This window comes from Bos indicus x Bos taurus, chromosome 28, assembly GCF_003369695.1.
Source record: "Bos indicus x Bos taurus breed Angus x Brahman F1 hybrid chromosome 28, Bos_hybrid_MaternalHap_v2.0, whole genome shotgun sequence".
Taxonomy (NCBI): Eukaryota; Metazoa; Chordata; class Mammalia; order Artiodactyla; family Bovidae; genus Bos; species Bos indicus x Bos taurus.
In genome coordinates this window covers 25,081,455-25,103,240 of record NC_040103.1, presented here as the reverse complement: position 1 = coordinate 25,103,240, position 21,786 = coordinate 25,081,455, and the positions used below count along the sequence as shown (strand labels likewise).

Here is a 21,786-nt window from a genome sequence, read left to right as displayed (position 1 = left end):
CTGTCCAATTTTCTCAATATCATTTACTGAAGAGACTGTCTTTTCCCCATTGTATATTCTTGCCTCCTTTGCTATAGAATAATTGACCATATAAGCATAGGTTTATTTCTGGGCTTTCTATTCTGCTCCATTAATCTATGTTGTTTTTGCACCACTATCATTTGAATTATAGCTTTGTAATATAGTTTGAAATTGGAGTGTGTGATACCTTCAGCTTTGTTCTTCTTTCTCAAGACTATTTTGGCTATTCAGAGTTGCCACTGAGATCTTGATAGGGAATTCACTGAACCCATAGATCACCTCAGGTAGCATGGACAAGATGGACATGTACACACTGCTATATTTAAAATGGATAACCAACAAGGACCTACAATATAGGACATGGAACTCTGTTATGTGACAGCCTGGATGGGAGGGGGGTTTGGGAGAGGATAGATACAGGTGTGTATATATGGCTGAATCCCTCTGCTGTTCACCTAAAACTATCATAACATTGTTAATTTGCTATATCCCAATACAAAATAAAAAGCTCAAAATATTAAGCCCTCCAATCCATGAACATTGTTGCTAAATCACTTCAGTCGTGTCCGACTCTTAGCAACCCTATGGACTGTAGCCCACCAGCCTCCTCTGTCCATGGGATTCTCCAGGTAAGAATACTGGAGTGGGTTGCAAATTAACCTTAATTAAATTAACATAAAAAAGGCTATACATGAAATGCCCACAGCTCATATCATAATCAATGGGGAAAAACTGAAAACTTTTCCTATAAGATCGGAAACAAGGTAAGGATGCCCACCCTCACCACTTCTATTCAACATAGTCCTGGAACTCCCAGCCAGAGCAATTAAGCAAGAGAAAGAAAAGTCATCCAAATTGGAAATAACTAAAATTATATATTTACAGATGACATGATAAAACATGCAGAAAACCCTAAAGACCCCATAAAAGCTGTTAAAATGGATCAACAAATTGAGTAAAGTTGCAGGATATAAAAATTGACATACAAAAATCAATTTTAAAAAATCAGTTGCATTTTTATTTACCACCAAGTAATTATTTAAGAAGGAAACTAAGACAATAACTCCATTTGCAATAGTATCAAAAGAATAAAATCCTTAGGAATAAATTTAACTAAGGATGTGAGAGCCTGAAAACATTGATGAAAGATAGTAAATGGAAAGATATCTTGGTGCTTGTGCTTTGTATTTTACAAAATGTTTTCACAGTATCTCATTTGAGCCCGATGCCAATGCTGTGAAGTATAAAGGGCAGATAGAAGACTTGCCAACAGACAAGGCAACCAAGGCTCCAAAAGGACCAGATGAAAAGCTGGTCACTCATCTGGTTAGTGACAGAATTAGATCTTGGGTCTCCTGCATGGCCTTTGGGCTCTTTTTATGACCTTACTCAGATGACAGAGTAACCACTTAACGAGCATCAATGGCATAAACTGCAGTAGATCCACAGAGGTCAAAGGCACCATGAGTGCAGGCAACAATCTCGATGAAGATAATACACACATGAGGCTGGGAAACATCTATGATGTATTGTGTTGAATAAGAGTATGAAAGTAATCACACACATGAACATGTACTCGACTCCTTGATACTCTTCAGTGGCCTCAGGCTCAAATCCACATTCCCCAGTATAGCAGTCAAGGCCTGTCACAGGCCAGCCCCTCTCCAGGCCCTTCATGCCACTGCCCACCTCCTACTCCATGCTCTGGCTGTGCTCAGATGCTGGTGGTTCTCCCATGTGGGCCTTGCCCAGGGACACATGCCCTCCCCTGACCTCTGCTCAAAGTGTGCTTCTCATCAAGCTAACATCTACTTATTCTTCCTATCTTGGTTCAGGTATCACTTTCTCCTGGAATCATGTGTACATACTTATGGGGCTCTTGGTCATCTGTCCTTCTATTGCTCAATATGATTCTTTTTTTTTTTTTAATTTGCTTCATATGATTCTGTATCACTTATTTGTTCATCTGACCCTAGTCGACAAGCTCCCTAAGGTCAGGGTATGAGCGTTTTGTCCCTCATGTGTGCACAGGGCCAGCCACATAATAAAGGCTCAGTGCATACCTAATAAATGACTGTATGAGCAAGGGAGGCCCAGCACAGAGTGCTCCAACAGCCTCGAGACTTCAGACACATGGTGAAGAAGGATACTATTAGAGAATCAAGATGTGTGGGAAGGAATAAGGGGAAGGTTCAAAATCCCTGATTGTGGAAAATAACTTAAGCAACTTTAATGTGAGCTTTCATCTGTTCTTCCCTGCACCTCCTGACATAGGTGACTGGCAGGCTGATTCAGACAGGCTAGTGCCAAGCCAGGAGCTGGGAAGCCTGAGCCAGTCAACAAAGCCAAAGTGAGCAGTGGGCTATTCACAGCTGAACACCCAGAAGCCCAGAGAAGTGACCTAAAGATTCCCTGCAACTTAGCAGCAGGGTTAGTTTCAAAGTCAGGCATTGAAATCCCAGTTCAGGGTTCTTTCTATAGCACCGGGCACCCTTTGGATCTGAGATAAGGTTCAAAGGGTTGTGGATCTGACTGGCACCAAGGGCCTGGTGTAAAATAGGAAGCAAGGACAAAAGGACAGAGATCTTGAACATGGTCATGTGCCAGACCAGCAATATTCAGCACAGGCCCCAGTGGAGACAGGCTAGCGAGAATGAGAAGCTAGAGACACATTTTCTTCTCCCTCCATGCTAAAGATTCCATGTCTTTGTTGTTTTCCTGACTCTGACTCTGGACTAGCCATAGGCTGAGTACTCTCAGGTACCTCTTCAAAACAAGCTGCAAAGAAGTTACTATAACCTCCTTTGTACCTATGAAAACAGTAGAGCTGAGAGGGCTAAGTGATTAGCTACAGGTCACAGAGCTAGTAAGTGGCAGGGCAGGAATTTGAACCTGACTTTTCTCCACTAACCAAAGTGGTTCTAAGTGGTCAGGAAACGTTCAGCTTTCAGTGACTCTTCTCAGTTTTGCTGAGACTGAAGATAATTCAGCAACTGAAGATAATTTTATGCTGGTGTTCTTTAGTAGTATCGTGTGCAAGATTCACAGAGCTACTTAAGAGGCTTAATACATGGTACAATAAAAGAAGGAAAATGATCATGTTTTAAAACAAATAGTCTGGAGATAACCACAAAATTTTCTGGGACATTCATCCCTCAGCCAGCCCCAGAGGTAAGAATGAAGTATCTGAACCTCAAGGATGACTCAAGACTTTGTTTTTCCCTTGGAGAACAACAGACATGTAAGTACATACAGGGATGGTGGCTCTAGCCATGGCAGATCTGGGGGAAACCAAAGAGCACCCATGGGCACTGGCAGCAACAGTTTTGGGAGGTGCATGTTGACCTAAGTCCTCTTGGGTGTCGCCAATAGCCAGACCATAGAGCCTGTAGATTTCAGGCTCACCCAGGACAAACAACTAACTGGGAGGGAGCAGAGCCCCACCCACCAGCAGACAATTAGATTAAAGACTTACTGAGTATGGTTCTTTTGTTGAGTATGAGGGCTACTCCATTTCTTCTAAGGGATTCTTGCCCACAGTAGTAGATATAATGGTCATCTGAATTAAATTTGCCCATTCCTGTCCATTTTACTTCACTGATTCCTAAAATGTCAATGTTCACTCTTGCCATCTCCTGTTTGACTACTTCCGATTTACCTTGATTCATGGACCTATCATTCCAGATTCCTGTGCAATATTGTTCTTTACAGCATTGGACTTTATTTTCATCACCACTCACATTCACAACTGGGCATTGTTTTCACTTTGGCTCTATCCATTCTTTCTAGAGAAATTTCTCCACTCTTCTCTGGTAGCATATTGGCCATCTACCAACCTAGGGAGTTCATCTTTCAGGGTTCATCTTTTTGCCTTTTCATACTGTTCATGGGGTTCTCAAGGCAATGAGAGAGCTAACTCTTAGGTAGGTTGATAACAAGTCTGGGGCCCTCAAGGAGGAAGGGGTCCAGGGCTCTTGAGGAGGAGAAAGGGGCCTGGGGCTTTCAAGGAGGAGAAAAGGACAAACTTTTTTTACTACATTGTTTTGTCTTAGTCACATAAGATGTTATTTTCTTTAAGTCCAGATCTAACAATTACACAACAAAACAACTCATCTTGCTCAAGGGTATGTATTCTGTTAAGCTCTGTACTAATGATTATATAACAACAATGTATCTTGCTCAAGGACATGTTTCTCCTTCTTAACAAGAACCATATGTGGGAGTCTGGTAAAAGTATATAAGGCCATGATAAGACTAGCGAGGGGGAACACTGTCTGTCCCACTTCTGATGTCTGTCAGTAGTTTTCTCTGTCCATTTTCACTTTAATAAAACCCTGCTACACAAAAGCTCTTGACTGATCAAGCCTGGTCCCAGGTCCCAAAGCTAAACTTCTTCAGAGGTCACAAATCCAACATTGTTCACCAAAACCTATTAGCAAGAATACTGAAGTGGTTTGCCATTCGCTTCTCCAGTGGACCATGTATTGTCAGAATTCTCCACCATGACCTGTTCATCCTGGGTGGCCCTATATGGCATGGCTCAACTGATCGGTGCAAAGAAATAGAGGAAAACAATAGAATGGGAAACACTAGAGATCTCTTTTGGAAAATCAGAGATACCAAGAGAATATTTCATGCAAAGATGGGAACAATAAAGGAAAGAAACAGTATGGATCCAAAAGAGGCAGAAGATATTAAGAAAAGGTAGCAAGAATACACAGAGTTCAGTTCAGTTCAGTAGCTCAGTCATGTTCGACTCTTTGCGACCCCATAGACTGCAGCATGCGAGGCCTCCCTGTCCACCACCAACTCCCAGAATTTACTCAAACTCATATCCATTGACTCGGTGACGCCATCCAACCGTCCCATCCTCTGTCGTCCCCTTCTCCTCCTGCCCTCAATCTTTCCCAGCATCAGGGTCTTTTCAAATGAGTCAGCTCTTCACATCAGGTGGCCAAATTACTGGAGTTTCAGCTTCAGCATCAGTCCTTCCAATGAACATTCAAGACTGATTTCCTTTAGGAGAGACTAGTTGGATCTCCTTGCAGTCCAAGGGACTCTCAAGAGTCTTCTCCAACACCATATTGCAGAAGCATCAATTCTTCAGTGCTCAGCTTTCTTTAAGACCAACTCTCACATCCATACATGACTATTGGAAAAAACATACCCTTGACTAGACGGACCTCTGTTGCAAACTAATGTCTGATTTTCAACATGCTGTCTAGGTTGGTCATAACTTTTCTTCCAAGGAGTAAGCGTCTTTTTATTTCATGGCTGCAGTCACCATCTGCAGTGATTTTGGAGCCCAGAAAAATAAAGTCTGACACTGTTTCTATTGTTTCTACATTTATTTGCCAAGAAGTGATGGGACCAGATGCCGTGATCTTTGTTTTATGAGTGTTGAGCTTTAAGCCAACTTTTTCACACTCCTCTTTCACTTTCATCTAGAGGCTCTTTAGTTCTTCTTCACTTTCTGCCATAAGGGTGGTGTCATCTGCATATATGAGGTTATTGATATTTCTACCAGCAGTCTTGATTCCAGCTTGTGATTCATCCAGCCCAGCATTTCTCATGATGTACTCATGATGTTCTCATGATGTAAAAGTTAAATAAGCAGGGTTACAATATACAGCCTTGACGTACTCCTTTTCCTATTTGGAACCAGTCTGTTGTTCCATGTCCAGTTCTAACTGTTACTTCCTGACCTGCATATAAATTTCTCAAGAGGCAAATCAGGTGGTCTGGTATTCACATCTCTTTAAGAATTTTCCACAGTTTATTGTGATCCACACAGTCAAAGCCTTTGGCATAGTCAATAAAGCAGAAACAGATGTTTTTCTGGAACTTTCTTGTTTTTTCAATGATCCAATGGATGTTGGCATTTGATCTCTGGTGCCTCTGCCTTTTCTAAATCCAACTTGAACATCTGGAAGTTCACAGTTCACATATTGCAGAAGCCTGGCTTGGAGAATTTTGAGCATTACTTTGCTAGCATGTGAGATGAGTGCAATTGTGCAGTAGTTTGAGCATTCTTTGGCATTGCCTTTCTTTGGGATTGGAATGAAAACACCTTTTCCAGTGCTGTGGCCACTGCTGAGTTTTCCAAATTTGCTGGCATATTGAGTGCAGCACTTTCACAGCATCATCTTTCAGGATTTGAAATGGCTCCACTGGAATTCCATCACCTCCACTAGCTTTGTTCGTAGTGATATTTCCTAAGGCCCACTTGACTTCACATTCCAGGATGTCTGGCTCTAGGTGAGTGGTCACACCATCCTGTTTATCTGGGTCGTAAATATCTTTTTTGTACAGATCTTCTGTGTATTCTTACCACCTCTTCTTAATATCTTCCGCTTCTGTTAGGTCCATACAATTTCTGTCCTTTATTAAGCCCATCTTTGCATGAAATGTTCCCTTGGGATCTCTAATTTTCTTGAAGAGATCTCTAGCCTTTCCCGTACTATTGTTTTCCTCTATTTCTTTGCATTGATCACTGAGGAAGGCTTTCTTATCTCTCCTTGCTATTCTTTGGAGCTCTGCATTCAGATGCTTATATCTTTCCTTTTCTCCTTTGTTTTTTGCTTCTCTTCTTTTCACAGCTATTTGTAAGGCCTCCTCAGACAGCCATTTTGGTTTTTTCCATTTCTTTTTCTTGGGGATGATCTTGCTCCCTGTCTCCTGTACAATGTCCAAACCTCCATCCATAGTTCATCAGGCACTCTGTCTATCAGATCTAGGAATCAGTGAACTAAAATGAACTGGAATGGGTGAATTTAATTCAGATGACCATTATATCTACTACTGTGGCCAAGAATCCCTTAGAAGAAATGGAGTAGCCATTATAGTTAACAAAAGAGTCTGAAATTCAGTAGTTGGATGCAGTCTCAAAAATGACAGAATGATCTCTGTTCGTTTTCAAGGCAAACCATTCAATATCATGGTAATTCAAGTCTATGCCCAACCAGTAACTCTGAAGAAGCTGAACGGTTCTATGAAGACCTACAAGACCTTCTAGAATTAACATCCAAAAAAGATGTCCTTTTCATTATAGGGGACTGGAATGCAAAAGTAGGAAGTCAAGAAACATCTAGAGTAACAGGCAAATTTGGCCTTAGAGTACAGAATGAAGCAGGGCTAACGCTAACAGAGTTCTGCCAAGAGAATGCACTGATCATAGCAAACACCCTTTTCCAACAACACCAGAGAAGACTATATGGACATCACCAGATGGTCAACACCAAAATCAGATTGATTAGATTCTTTGCAGCCCAAGCTGGAGAAGCTCTATACAGTCAGCAAAAACAAGACCAGGGAGTTGACTGTGGCCCAAATCATGAACTCTTTATTGCCAAATTCAGACTTAAAAGTAGGGAAAACCACTAGACCAGTCAGGTATGACCTAAATCAAATCCCTAATGATTATACAGTGGAAGTGAGAAATAGATTTAAGAATACACAGAAGAACTATACAAAAAAGATCTTAATGACCTCTCAGAGAACCATAATGGTGTGATCACTTACCTAGAACCAGACATCCTGGAATGCGAAGTCAAGTGGGCCTTAGGAAGCATCACTATGAACAAAGCTAGTAGAGGTGATGGAATTCCAGTTGAGCTATTTCAAATCCTAAAAGATGATGCTGTGAAAGTGCTGTACTCAATATGCCAGCAAATTTGGAAAACTCAGCAGTGGCCACAGCACTGGAAAAGGTCAGTTTTCATTCCAATCCCTAAGAAAGCCAATGCCAAAGAATGCTCAAACTACTGCACAACTGCACTCATCTCACACGCTAGCAAAGTAACGCTCAAAATTCTCCCACCCCGGCTTCAACAGTACACAAACCAAGAACTTCCAGAAGTTCAATCTGGATTTAAAAAAGGCAGAGGAACCAGAGATCAAATTGCCAACATCCATTGGATCATCGAAAAAGCAAGAGAGTTCCAGAAAAACATCTATTTCTGCTTTATTGACTATGCCAAAGCCTTTGACTGTGTGGATCACAATAAACTGTGGAAAATTCTTAAAGAGATGCGAATACCAGATCACCTAACCTGACTCCTGAGAAATCTGTATGCAGGTCAAGAAGCAACAGTTAGAACTGGACATGAAACAACAGACTGGTTCCAAATCAGGAAAGGAGTATGACAAGGCTGTATGCTTTCACCCTGCTTTTTTTAACTTCTGTGCAGAATACATCATGAGAAACGCTGGGCTGGATGAATCACAAGCTAGAATCAAGACTGCTGGGAGAAATATCAATAATCTCAGATATGCAGATGATACCACCCATATGGCAGGAACCAAAGAGAAACTAAAGAGCCTTTTGAGCATGAAAGAGGAGAGTGAAAAAGCTGGCTTAAAACTCAACATTCAAAAACCAAACATCAGGGCATCAGATTCCATCACTTCATGGCAAATAAATGGGGAAACAATGGAAAGAGTGACAGACTGTATTTTCTTGGGCTCCAAAATCACTGCAGATGGTGCCTGCAGCCATGAAATTAAAAGATGCTTGCTTCTTGGAAGAAAAGCTGTGACCAACTTAGCAGATTAAAAAGCAAAGACATTACTTTGCAGAAAAAGATCTATCTAGTCAAAGCTATGGTTTTTCCAGTAGTCATGTATGGATATGAGAGTTGGACCATAAAGAAAGCTGAGCACCGAAGAATTGATGCTTTTGAACTGTGGTGTTGGAGAAGACTCTTGAGAGTCCCTTGGACTGCAAGGAGATCCAATCAGTCCATTCTGAAGGAGATCAGCCCTGGGATTTCTTTGGAAGGAATGATGCTAAAGCTGAAACTCCAGTACTTTGGCCACCTCATGCGAAGAGTTGAGTCATTGGAAAAGACCCTGATGCTGGGAAAGATTGAAGGCAGGAAGAGAAGGGGACCACAAAGGATGAGATGGTTAGATGGCATCACCAAATCGATCGACATGAATTTGAGCAGGGTCTGGGAGTTGGTGATGGACAGGGAAGTGTGGCATGCTGCAGTCCATGGGGTTGTACAGAGTCAGACACGACTGAGCAACTGAAGTGAGCATGGTTCTGCCTACCAGAACAAGACCTAATTTTTCCCACAGCCAGTCCCTCCCATCAGGAAGCTTGCATAAGCCTCTTATCCTCATCCATCATAGGGCAGACAGAAGCAAGAACTACAATCCCACACACTCCAGAATGAAAACCACAATCACAGAAAGCTAACCAAAATGATCACATGGATCACAGCTTTGTCACAGTGATGGGGCTTGCATGACTCAGTGAAGCGATGACAAAATGTGGTCCACTAGAGAGGGGAATGGCAAACCACTCTAGTATTCTTGCCTCAAGAAGCCCATGAGCAGTGTGAAAAGGCAAAAAGATATGACGCTGGAAGATGAGCCCCCCAGATCAGTGGGCATCCAGTATGCTTACTGGGGAAGCGTGGAGAAATAGCTCCAGAAATAGAGCTGGGCCAAAGTGGAAACGACGCCCAGTTGTGGATGTGTCTGGTGGTGAAAGTAAAGTCCAATGCTATAAAGAACAATACTACATAAGAACCTGGAAAGTTAGGTCGATGAATCAAAGTGAATTGGAAGTGGTCAAACAGGAGATGGCAAGAAGGAACATCGACATTTTAGGAATCAGTGAGCTAAAATGGACGGGAATGGGCAAATTTAATTCAGATGACCATTATGTCTAATTCTGTAGGCAAGAATCGCTTAGAAGAAATGGAGTAGCCCTCATAGCCAACAAAAGAGTCTGAAATGCAGTATTTGTATACAATCCCAAAACAACAAAATGATCTCAGTTCATTTCCAAGGCAAACCATTCAATATCACAGTAATCCAAGTCTATGACAAACCACTAATACTGAAGAAGCTGAAGTTTAACGGTTCTATGAAGGCCTATAAGATCTTCTAGAACTAACGCACACAAAAGATGTTCATCACAGGGGATTGGAATGTAAAAGTAGGAAGTCAAGAGATACCTTGATTAACAGGTAAGTTTGGCCTTTGAGTACAAAATGAAGCAGGGAAAAGGTTAACAGAGTTTTGCAAAGAGAACACACTGGTCATAGCAAACACCCTCTTCCAACAACACAGGGAACAACTCTACACATGAACGTCACCAGATGGTCAAAACTGAAACCAGATTGATTATATTCTTTGCAGCCAAAGATGGTGATGCTATATACAGTCAACAAAAACAAGAATTGGAGCCAACTGTGGCTCAGATCATTAGTTCCTTACTGCAAAATTCAGGCTTAAATTGAAGAAAGTAGGGAAAACCACTAGACCATGTACGTATGACCTAAATCTAATCCCTTAGGATTATACGGTGGAGGTGGCAAATAGATGCAAGGGAGACTAGATCTGGTAGAGTGCCTGAAGAACTATGGAAGGAGGTTTGTAACATTGTATTGGAAGTGGTGACCAAAATCATCCCGAAGAAAAAGAAATGCAAGAAGGCAAAGTGGTTGTCTGAGGAGAATTTACAAACAACTGAGAAGAGAAGCAAAAGCCAAATAAAGGAAAAGAAATACCCAACTGAATACAGAGTTTGAATAGCAAGGAGTGATGATAAAGCCTTCTTATGTGAATAATGCAAAGAAATAGAAGAAAACAATAAAATGGGAAAGACTAGACAGCTCTTCAAGAAAACTGGAGATACCAAGGCAATATTTCATTCAAGGATGGGCACAATAAAAGAGAGAAATGGCAAGGACCTAATAGAACCAGAAGACATTAAGAAGAGGTGGCAAGAATACACAGAAGAGCTATAGAAAACACGTCTTGATGACCTGGATAACCACAACGGTATGGTTACTCACCTAGAGCTAGATATCCTGGTGTCTGAAGTCAAGTGAGCCTTAGGAAGCATTACTATGAACAAAACTAGTGAAGGCGATGGCATTCCAGCTGAGCTATTTAAAATCCTAGAAGATGATACTGTGAAAGTGCTGTACTTAATATGCCAGTAAATTTGGAAAATAGCAGTGGCCACAGGACTGGAAAAGGTCAGTTTTCACTCTAATCCCAAAGAAGAGCAATGCCAAAGAATGTTCAAACTATCGTACAATTGAGCTCATTTCACATGCTAGCAAGGTAATGTTCAAAATAAGCTAGGCTTCAGTACATGAACTGTGAACTTCCACATGTACACGTTGGCTTAGAAAAGGCAGAAGAACCAGAGATCAAATTGCCAACATTCATTGGATCATACAGAAAGCAAGGGATTTTCAGAAAAACATTACTTCTGTTTCATTGACTACGCTAAAGCCTTTGACTGTGTGGATCACAACAAACTATGGAAAATTCTTAAAGTGATAGGAATACCAGACCATCTTACCTGCCTCCTTGGAAACTTGTATGTGGGTCAGGAAGAAACAGAACCAGACAAGGAACAATGGACCAGTTCAAAATTGGGAAAGGAGTACGACAAGGCTGTACATTGTCAGCCTGCTTATTTAACTTCTTTGTAGAGTACATCAAGAGAAATGCTGGGCTGGATGAAGCACAAACTGGAATCAAGACTGCCAGGAGAAATACCAACAATCTCATATATGCATATTATACCACTCTAATGGCACAAAGGGAAGAGGAACTAAAGAGTCTCTTGATGAGAGTAAAAGAGAGGGAAAAAGCCAGCTTAAACCTAACATTCAAAAAACTAAGATCATGGCATCCATTCTCATCACCTCATGTCAAATAGATGGGGAAACAATGGAAACAGTGAGAGACTTTATTTTCTTGGGCTCCAAAATCACTGTAGACAGTGACTGCAGCCATGAAATTAAGACGTCTGCTCCTTGGAAGAAAAGCTATGACAAACTTTGACAGCATATTAAAAGAGCAGAGACATCACTTTGTCAACAGGTCCATATAGTCAAAGCTATGATTTTTCTAGTAGCCATGTATGGATGTGAGAGTTGAACCATAAAGAAGGGTAAGCACCAAAGAACTGATGCTTTCGAATTGTGGTGCCACAGAAGACTCTTGTGAGTCCCTTGAACAGCTAGGATATCAAACCAGTCAATTCTAAAGGAAATCAACCCTGAGTCCCCATTGGAAGGACTGATTCTGGAGCTGAAGCTCCAATACTTTGGCCACCTGATGCAAAGAGCCGACTCATTGGAAAAATCCCTGATTCTGGGAAAGATTAAGGGCAAGAGGAGAAGGGGACAACAGAGGATGAAATGGTTGGATGGCATCACTGACTCAATGGACATGAGTTTGAGCAAACTCTGGGAGATAATGAAGGACAGAGAAGCCTGGCATGTTGCTGTCCATGGGGTTGCAAAGAGTCGGACACAACTTAGCGACTGAACAACAACAAAGAGCACCCATCTCGGGCACCCCAGGGGGAACAGCATGCAAAGGTAGCCTACGTGAGAGCCCAGTGTGTTCAGAACACAGTACTCAGGTCTGGCTGAAGGGAAATAATGGTTAGTCTTATATGTCAGCTGGCTATAGATACTGTTGTTCAATCAAATGCTAATCTAAGCTTCACTTTGGACCTATAGATGTGATTAAAGTCAATAAAACTTAAGAGAGATGATCCTTGACAATTTAGGCTTCTATCAGTTGAAAAGGCTTACGTGCAGAACTGAGGCTCCTCAAAAGAAGAAACTCCACTTATGCAGAGCAGCCTGGGCGTGTGCCTGAGAGTTCCAGCCTGCCTTTCATGATGGCCAGACCAATGGATTTTAGACTTGCCTTGCCAGCCCTCACAATCATGCAAAGCCAATTCCTTGTAATAAATCTCTTAATATATATTTCACAGTGGTTCTGTTTCTCTGAGTGATCCCTGACTGATAAAGAAAGGCAGGCACCTCAGAAGATGGAGGAGATGGGGTGGAGGGGGAGTTCAGGCTAGACTTGGATTAGAGAGCCTTCCAGCACATGTTAAAGGCTCTGGACTTTTCCTGAAAAGATAAGAAGAAAAGTAGAAGGGACTCTAGCAGATAAAGAGCAGAATCATATCTGCAGTTTAGATGCTGATAGTCTGTCCACCTGGAGGATGGGGAATGAACTGGAGTGTCCAGGGCCAGCCAGGAGACAGCACCATAAAAAGGGAGGAAGCCAGAGCCATAATTCAGGTAGGACATGGTGGATCTTGGTTGGATAAAGCCGTAGCAGTGGAAATGGTGAGAAAGGGGTGGGTTTGAGAGACACCAAGGAGTAAGCCTCATGGAACTTGGTGACATACTGGCTGGGGATGAGGCAGAAGGAAGAGGAATCCAAGATGATTTTTAAGTTGACAGCGCTTTTCATCCCACTGGACCTCAACATACACGGTGGCCACTAGAGGTGCCACCTCTCATCCACCAGTTGCCAAATCAAAACATGAAGCCAAGGACACTCATTAACTACCCAGATGCAACATTCAGATCATCCAGCTTGATAACAGAAATATATCTACAAGACACCCTGTTGTGAGCCCTTTGGCTCTTTCAGACTAAACCCTTCAGCTGCCCCTGCCCAGAATAAGGGAAAAGGCAACATCTGGCAGAACAAAGCCAGAAAAACATGGCTGGAGAGATCCCGGGTAGAAAGGGAGGTGAGAGCAAAAGCAGGGTCAGAGCAGCTGTTTCTGCCATTTCCCAAACCTTGGAGTGAACCAAAGGCCTGGTAGGAATCTGACAGGCTCACGGGAGAGTGAGTGCGAGGGCACTGGCTGGTGAAAATTACCAGAGTCTCTACAGGAACCCTGGAAGAACTGGTGGTGAATAGAGAGGAAGGTAAGAAACTCAAGTTAAGAAACCCAAACAGTACCAGCCACATCACAGGCTTGATTCATTCCATTTCCTATCTGCAAAATGGGCAGAGATATTTCAGGTTACTACTAAACAGAAGAAAAAGAATAAGCCATAAAAGACTGGATACCAAGGTCTGTTTGGGAGAGAAAAGAGATGGAACAGAAGCATTTGTTTTGATGACTGGCTAAATAATCTGTCTGCAACACAGGAGACCCTGTTTCAATCCCTGGGTAGGAAAGATCCCCTGAAGAAGGGAATACTCCAGTATTCTGATCCGGTGAATTCCATGGATAGAGCTTGGCAGGCTACAGTCCACGGGTCACAAAAAGCTGGACACAACTGAATGACGAACACTAAATGATCTTGACATAACCATTAATTTCTCTGTGGTCATGATGTTTTAAAAGAAAAAAAGGCAGGACTTAAAAACACCCATTAATGAGGTTTCATTTCTAATAATAGTGGACAAGATATTATTAGACCAATCCTCTTGCAAAAAACCACCATAAACTTTGGACAAAATATAAAAACTTTAACTTGAAAGTACTGAAATGCAACCAAAATCAGTAGAAACTGGAAGGGCAGTCTTCTCAGAAGGAAATGGCAATACATAAGTTTCTCATTTTTTATGGCCCTTCACCTAAAGGCAAGCTACATTAGGAGCCAGGCCAGGAGACTGAAACTATGGCAGAAACCCAAAAGCCGATCTTACTGGATTGAAGAATCTAAGGCCACTTTGGAGCAGCTACATCAGCAAGAAAGTGATGCTGAAAACGAGTGAGCCATGGAGGTGGAACCCCAAATTCTAAATATAAACTGACTGAACTGTGAACTATGCATGCAGAGGGCACAAGCAGCCTACCTTAAGAGATTTCAACCTGTCATTTACTGCAGGGGAGACAGAGTTCAGAGATAGGAGCACAGCCGAATTAGTTGCTTGATAAGCAAACAAAAAAACTCTACTGAGGAAAATAATAATCCAGAGTGTCCACAACATATGACTCATGTCAGAGATACAATCCATAATGTCAGAGATACAATCTATGTCTAGACAATACAAACAAAGTGAGCCATTCCAAAGAAAAGGCAACCAATGAGATGGATCCTAAGATGACTGAGATGGTAGAATTATAAGGAATTTTGTGTGTGTGTGTGTGTGGCCCATATAGGGATACAAGGAATAAAGAAGCTAGTATAGCTATTGTGAAAGATTTTTTTAAAAAAGAAAACATACTTACAATGAACAGGTTAGAAATCTCATTAGAGAAACAAATCATTAAAAAAAAAAAATCAAATGGGGAATTCCCTGGTGGTTCAGTGGTTAGAGACCTGGCTCTCTCACTGCCAAGGACGGATGTTCACTCCCTGGTCTGGGGATATGAGATCCACAAGTTTCACAACGCAACCAAAAAATAAATAATAAAACAATTTCCCATCCGTTATTTTTAAAAAATAACCAAATGGGATCTACCCCAAAATAAAAACATATGTCTACACACAAACTTGCATAGAAATGTTCATAGCATTCTTCACAGCGGCCAAAAAGTGGAACCAACGCAAACAACCATCCACTGACGAGTAGATAAGCAAAATGTGGTACGTCCATATAGTGGAATATTATTCAGCCATAAAACTTAAGTACATAAGATATAACATGAAGGAACTTTGAAAACATTATGCTAAGTAAAATGTACCAGACACAAAAGACCACATATTGTGTGGGTTCCATTTACACGAAATGTTCAGCATAGGCAAATTCATAAAGGTAGAAGGTAGATGACTGGTTGGCAGAGGCTTGGGCAAGGGGAGAATGGGGAGATATTGCTAGTGGATACAGAGTTTCTTTGGAGGTGATGAAAATGTTCTAGAATTAGATAATGGGAATGATCATACAACTGTAAATACACTAAAACCCACTGAATTGTAGACCTTAAAATGGTTAATTTTATGTTATGGGAATTATAGCTCAACTTCTTTTAAAGTAAGGTAAAACATTATGTGAAACTGGGTAATGAATATGAAACTCTGCAACTTTTCTGTAAATCTAAAATTTTTCCAAAACAAAAAGTTTATTTTAAAGTAATTCTATTTACAATAGAATCCAAAATTGTTTTCAGGGACATAAATTAACAAAAGATATTTAGGACTTAAATACTTAGAAGTGCAAATCACTGCCAAGACAAATGAAGACATAAATTGTTAAGATGTCAATTCTCCCTAAATAAGGGGGACCAAGCATCCCAGTCTGCCTGGGATAGAGGGGGTTCCCAAGATGCAAGACTATCATTTCCAAAACCAGAGCAGTTTGAGGAAAACCAGGATTAATTTCGCATCTAACTTCAAATTAATCTATTGTTTCAATACAATCCCAATTAAAATTCCAGGAGTATTTTTTTTTTTTTAAAGACGTTGACAAGCTGATTCTAAAATTTATGTGGAAGAACAAAGTTGGAGGACTCACAACATCTGATTTCAAGCCTTACTATAAAGTACAGTAAGTACAGTATTGGTGAAAGGACAGACTCAGGATGAATGGAAATAGCCCCTTACATATATACTCAACTGATTTTCCACAAAGTTGCAAATGGAACTCAATGAGAAAGGTTAGTCTTTTCAACAAATTGTCATGAACAACTGGACACCCATATGCAAAAAGAAAAGAAAAACCTTCAAACTACACCTCATACCATTCAGGTGCTGTGTGCTGTGCTTAGTCGCTCAGTCGTGTCTGACTCTTTGTGACCCCATCGACTGCAGCCCTCTAGGTTCCTCTGTCCATGGGGATTTTCCAGGCAAGGCTACTGGAAGGGGTTGCCATGGCCTCCTCCAAGGGATCTTCCCAACCCAGGGATCAAACCCATGTCTCCTGCATTGCAGGCGGATTCTTTACCGACTGAGCCACTAGGGAACTCACATAAATAAAATGGCTCATAGACCTGAATGTAAAACCATAAAACTATAAAACTTCTAGTAGAAAACACTGGAGAAAACCTTTGGGGAATATAAAATGAGTGTAAAATCGTACAAACACTTTGGGAAAAGGTGCCATAAAACTAAACATAACCTACTAAGGAGTCAGCAATTCCTCTCCTAAGTAAGGACCCAGAAGAAATAAAAGCACAAAGAAAGTGTACAGGAATATTCATAAAAGTTTTTCGTATTAGCCATAAACTGGAAACATCCCAGATGTCCATCTAAGGATAAATGAATAAACCATGATATATTGACATTAGTAAAATGGATTTCTACTGAGCAATAAAAAGGAACAAATTAATAATGCAACAGAGATAAATCTCAGAAACACTGGGCTGAATGAAGAATCCTCACACAAAACAGTATATAGTCTATGATTTCACTTATGTGAAGCGCTTGAACAAGCAAACTTAATTTATGGTTTACACAAAAAAGTGGTTACTTCTGAGGGTGGGGGCAGAGCTGACTGGGAAGGGGCAGAGGGAACTTTCTAGGGTCATGGTAATTTTTCAAACTGTATTGGAAATTTGGGTTACACTCATGTATATTATATGAAAAATGCATGAAATGCTACATTTATAATTTGGGAATTTCACTGTTAATTTCATCTAAAAATTTCATTAGCTACTGAACCCAACAAGATGCGAATTCACAACACAACTCCAGAAACAAAGAAGAATAGGAGTTGGCCCATTCCTTCTCCTCACCATCTCTCCATATCCTACCCCCCGGCCATTCCCAAAATCAGATAAAGTAAGTCAGAACATTTCTGATGTTTGCCCAACTCTTGCACCATCAGGGCCTACGTATCCTTGAACTATTCCCCCAAATAAGATCTCAGAACAGAGTTTGAAATTTACACCTAGCATAAATTACTGGCTGGACTCGACTCAGAAGGAGCCCCTGTCATTTTACCTTGATTCCTCTGCGCTCAGAGATGTTTCAAGGAGCAGGTAAGAGAGACATGAGGAAAGGTGGGAAAATCCTCCCATCACCTCCCCTTCACCAACCCGACAGCCTGATCTTTAGTACCCTTCAAAGCACACACCAGGGTACTCTTGTCCAGCTGAATCAGAGACTTGCAAGAATCAGGTCTTGCAGTGCTCACATCTGTCACTGCAGGATGCAGAAGACTGCGTGTGAACCAGCCAGCTTCCAGAACACAGGCTCCCACTCAGCTCTCCCCTCTTGAACTAAATATGAAGTACACAGGCTGACTCCATTCTCTCCTTGAACACACTCAACTCTGAGTGAAAAGTACACTAAAACAGAAAAAAAAAAACTCGAACAGTATCTAGCATATGAATACATTAATGAAACAAGTGTTTTGAAAAAGCCACAGGCATTTATTTGTTTTTTTTATGGCAGTGCTGCACAGCCTGAAGGATCTTGGTTTCTGGGATTGAACCCTGGCCACAGCAGTGAAAGCCCAGAATCCTAACCACTGTGGATCACCAAGGAACTCACACAGGCATTCTTATTTTCATTCTCATTCGATGAAAAAGATGAAAGGCCACACTGGCTGTGAAAGAGTTGGGATACCTCAACTATCAATTTCGGAAAACAAACTGGTTTGGCCAAGTGGCCTCCCCCCTCCCTTACCCCAGGAGGCCATCATTAACCTTTCATCTCCCCAGTGGGCGTGGTCCTCCAGTAAGGACTGATTCATCCAAACACACACAGGTGTCCCCCATCTGCACCACCTGCAGTTTTGGGAAGCTTCCAGAGCTCAACCCATCAGTTGTTAAGGTCATTTGCTAATTTTTTTTAAAAAAGAACAGAAACAGAAAACACTTGAGGACTAGAGCACAAAAGAAGAGTTAGCGCCTGGTTATCCTGCTAAAGACCCTTCGGCCCCTTAGGGAAATACTGTCAGCCTGGAAACTATTCTTCTCACCAGAGTGAGTGAGTAAGTGGGGTAGAGAGAGTGAATAGGGAAAGAAGATGCACAAAACATGGGAGAAACAAACTGCTGTAGCCTTAAAATCAGATCTGTCCCCTTAAATTCAGATCTGTCCCCTTAAATTCAGATCTGTCCCCGGGGTTCAGGTGACCCCTGTCTGCTTGGCTACAGCAATCCCTCCTTAAATCTTACAAGGCCACCATGAGCCCCAGTTTGGAAGCCTAGGAGAAGGCCCCACGGAGCACAGTGGGCTTATAAAACTGAGGGCCATTCCTCCTTGCCTCCCTGCATTTTGTCTGAGCTGGTCAGCAACACTTCCTAAGCCCAAATGCTCTTATATAGGAGTTGTTGTTAACTCATGTCCAACTCTTTGTGACCTCGTGGACTATAGCCCGCCAGGCTCCTGTGTCCATGGGACTCCTTCTCCCATGGACCCAGGGATTAAACCCACGTCGCCTGCATTGGCAGGCAGATTCTTTACCGCTAAGCCACTAGGGAACCCCTTACATAGGAGTACATGAGCCTCAAAAAACAAAACAACAATGAAAAATCTATGCCAAAGAGACCAAACTCATCTGACCAAATTGATTCTTTGTGTCTTTTTCTAACATTTTGCTCTTTCCCACAAGGTACTGAGAGTGGAGTGAAAACCTGCATTAGTTCTCAGCTGTTCTTCCTTGCCTTCCTGGAAGCTCATTTTAGCTTCTGGAAGCCACCTGCCAGATTTGTGAAAGCAAGTGGACTGAAATTTCCAGTATCTTTGAGAGAAATCCACTCCTCCTCCTCTCACCACCTTCTGGGACTCTTGAGGTGGCCCAAGAGCTGCCTTGATGCCTCCTCTCCTGCAATCTGACCCAAGGACCCCCAAATTAGACTAGTAATTAGCGAATACATTTAAAACAAACCTCTCTCCTCATGTGTATCCACTGACCAGCATCAAATAAGATCTCCCCTGTTTTGTTCCTCAAAATATCCCAGTAGGTGGTTTTGTATGAATTATGTTCAAATTCTTATCAATATTCTGTTAAATAACCTCAAAACTATTCCCTCCAAGAGCCCCTCATCAGGGGAGATGACCCAGAGTAAGAGCACTGTGCTGCACATGCCATAGAATACAGTGTCCATCATATCCTGAACTGCGCACTGAGGCAGCACTATCTAGTGGGTGGAGAATTAGAAGTACCTGGTGATATGTTCACTTTGTCCAATGCATCTTTCAGATGGCAGCAAACAGGGTCAATCCACAAACCAGCATTCACCACTGCTGGCTACACCCCAGGTGGCAGCATCACAGCTACCTCTGGCTTAGCACAAGCCCTCTCTATTTCACCCTCAGGTCCAGACCCCAACCCCATCCACTCCTTCTCTGCAATATGCTCTGTGCTCACCCTTTGAAAGGGGGTTGGGGGAACCAGAGAATGCAGCCGCTAATTCAAACCAGAAAAACCGAGGACACAGGACTGAAAAGAGCTTTTCATCCAGCCTGTGTGAAAGACCCCTTCCCCTTTGAGAATTTTGGCTTGGCTACTTGGTTCACCGCTATCAAAGCCAGAAACCTATTTTCTTCACTCACTCCTGCAAGTAAAAGGAGATGAAATGTGTGTATGTGGCTTTGCAAATGAGCTCTTTAGGGAAGAAAAGTGGGGGGTGGGTAGAGGTACCACACAGAATTGGATGCATGGAGGTGAGAAGACAAGGTTCGACCTCACTGGCCTAGGATGTGGAGACATCACCTCTGAGCAGATACACAACATCAAGCACCTCATGCTATCCTGCTCCCTTACACCTGGGGACTAAAACAAATGTGTTTTATTGCTGCTCCTTGTTCTCCTCCTCCTCCTCCCAGGATGATTTATGGGCTGAGACAGAGAGGGGTTCTTCCGTAGGAGTCAAAATTGAGCGCTGGAACAACTGGAGACTTGTGAATAGCACACCGTCAAATGGTACAGCCCCACATAAATGCAGACAGAACCAGGCTGTTCACAGGGAGCTGACACTCACATGAGTTTAGTGGGTAACAGAGACCACTCAGTGATGTGGCGGCTTATGTTCTTAATGAGAAACTATTTCACACAAGCAAAAAGCTGCTGTCTCCTAACAAATGGACTCTGAAAAGACTGGAAAGGAGGAATTCTCCCTATTTAGCTAATGGGATGGGATGTGTCCAGAACGCCATGTGTCATTTCTTTTTCCCTAGCAGTTAACGACCCCAAACCCTCCACTAGGCTCTGTTCCAAGACCACCACACCACCCAGTACAGCAGGGCATGAAAACCACAGCCTGTTGTCCGCTCCAAGCGTGTAATTCGAAACAAAACAAACAAAACATCAGCCAGTTCACAATCGGTAGATTCTGGCCAGCTCCTGGTGTACATTTCCTAAGCACCCCCACCCATGAAGCCGGGGCTGAGGCCCCTGTCTCCTGACCGCACACCTCCGGCTCCCGGGGCCCTAAACCTCTCTCCCTAAAACATCACTTTTCCAGACTGAAAGTTCCTTTGATCAGGAACCTGTGCACTTCACTGCCTCAAACAGTTGAGGAATGGAGACACCCTAAAGTTGGCCCAGGGCACGTCCAGTCATGTCTCGTTGAAAGTGGAAGCTCTCGTGTCCCAGCAAGAAGGAACGTCTCAGGACAGTTCTTCTCCAGCCACTCTGTCTGCGCTCCCAAACCCGCACCCTCCACCGCCAGTTCCCGCCCCAAAGGCCAGGGCTCGGTCCCGCAGCTCGCGCCTGACGCTCTCCCTTCCGGGCGCCGCACTCACCCACCGCCAGGATGCGAAAGCCCCGCGGCGGGCGCAGGGCCCGGCGACACCAGGCGTCGCGCAGCACCTGCAGGCTGGCGGGAGGTGCGTGCACCAGCAGCACCCCGCGCCGCAGCCATCCTTGGAAGGCCAGCCGCGAGGCGGCGCGCGCCAGCCGGGAGTTCCAGAAGCAGCGCGCGTTGGCTCTTCTGAAGGCGCGGAACACAGCGCGACCCCCAGGCTCCTCCGCACCCTCCACCTCCTCCTGCGCCTGCAGCCTGCACAGCACCAGCGCCAAGGAACCTGGCGCCAGTTGCACGGGCTGGGCCATGCTGCCTCGGCGGCCAGGTTCCGCAGGTTCGGTGTGCTGGTGGCCGCGGTCTGCGGGAGGGATCGGCTTACTGTGT

At 42.9% G+C, this 21,786-nt stretch overlaps 1 protein-coding gene across 1 annotated transcript in view; it reads right to left on the bottom strand.

Annotated features, from left to right (window-relative positions):
* The window catches only part of STOX1 (storkhead box 1), a 61,718-nt gene extending 39,932 nt beyond the window's left edge, over positions 1-21,786 (bottom strand). The window contains exon 1 of the mRNA XM_027530662.1: positions 21,401-21,786. Within this exon, the coding sequence (XP_027386463.1) occupies positions 21,401-21,710 (310 nt within the window). The 5' untranslated portion in view covers positions 21,711-21,786. The remainder of the gene's footprint in view (positions 1-21,400) is intronic.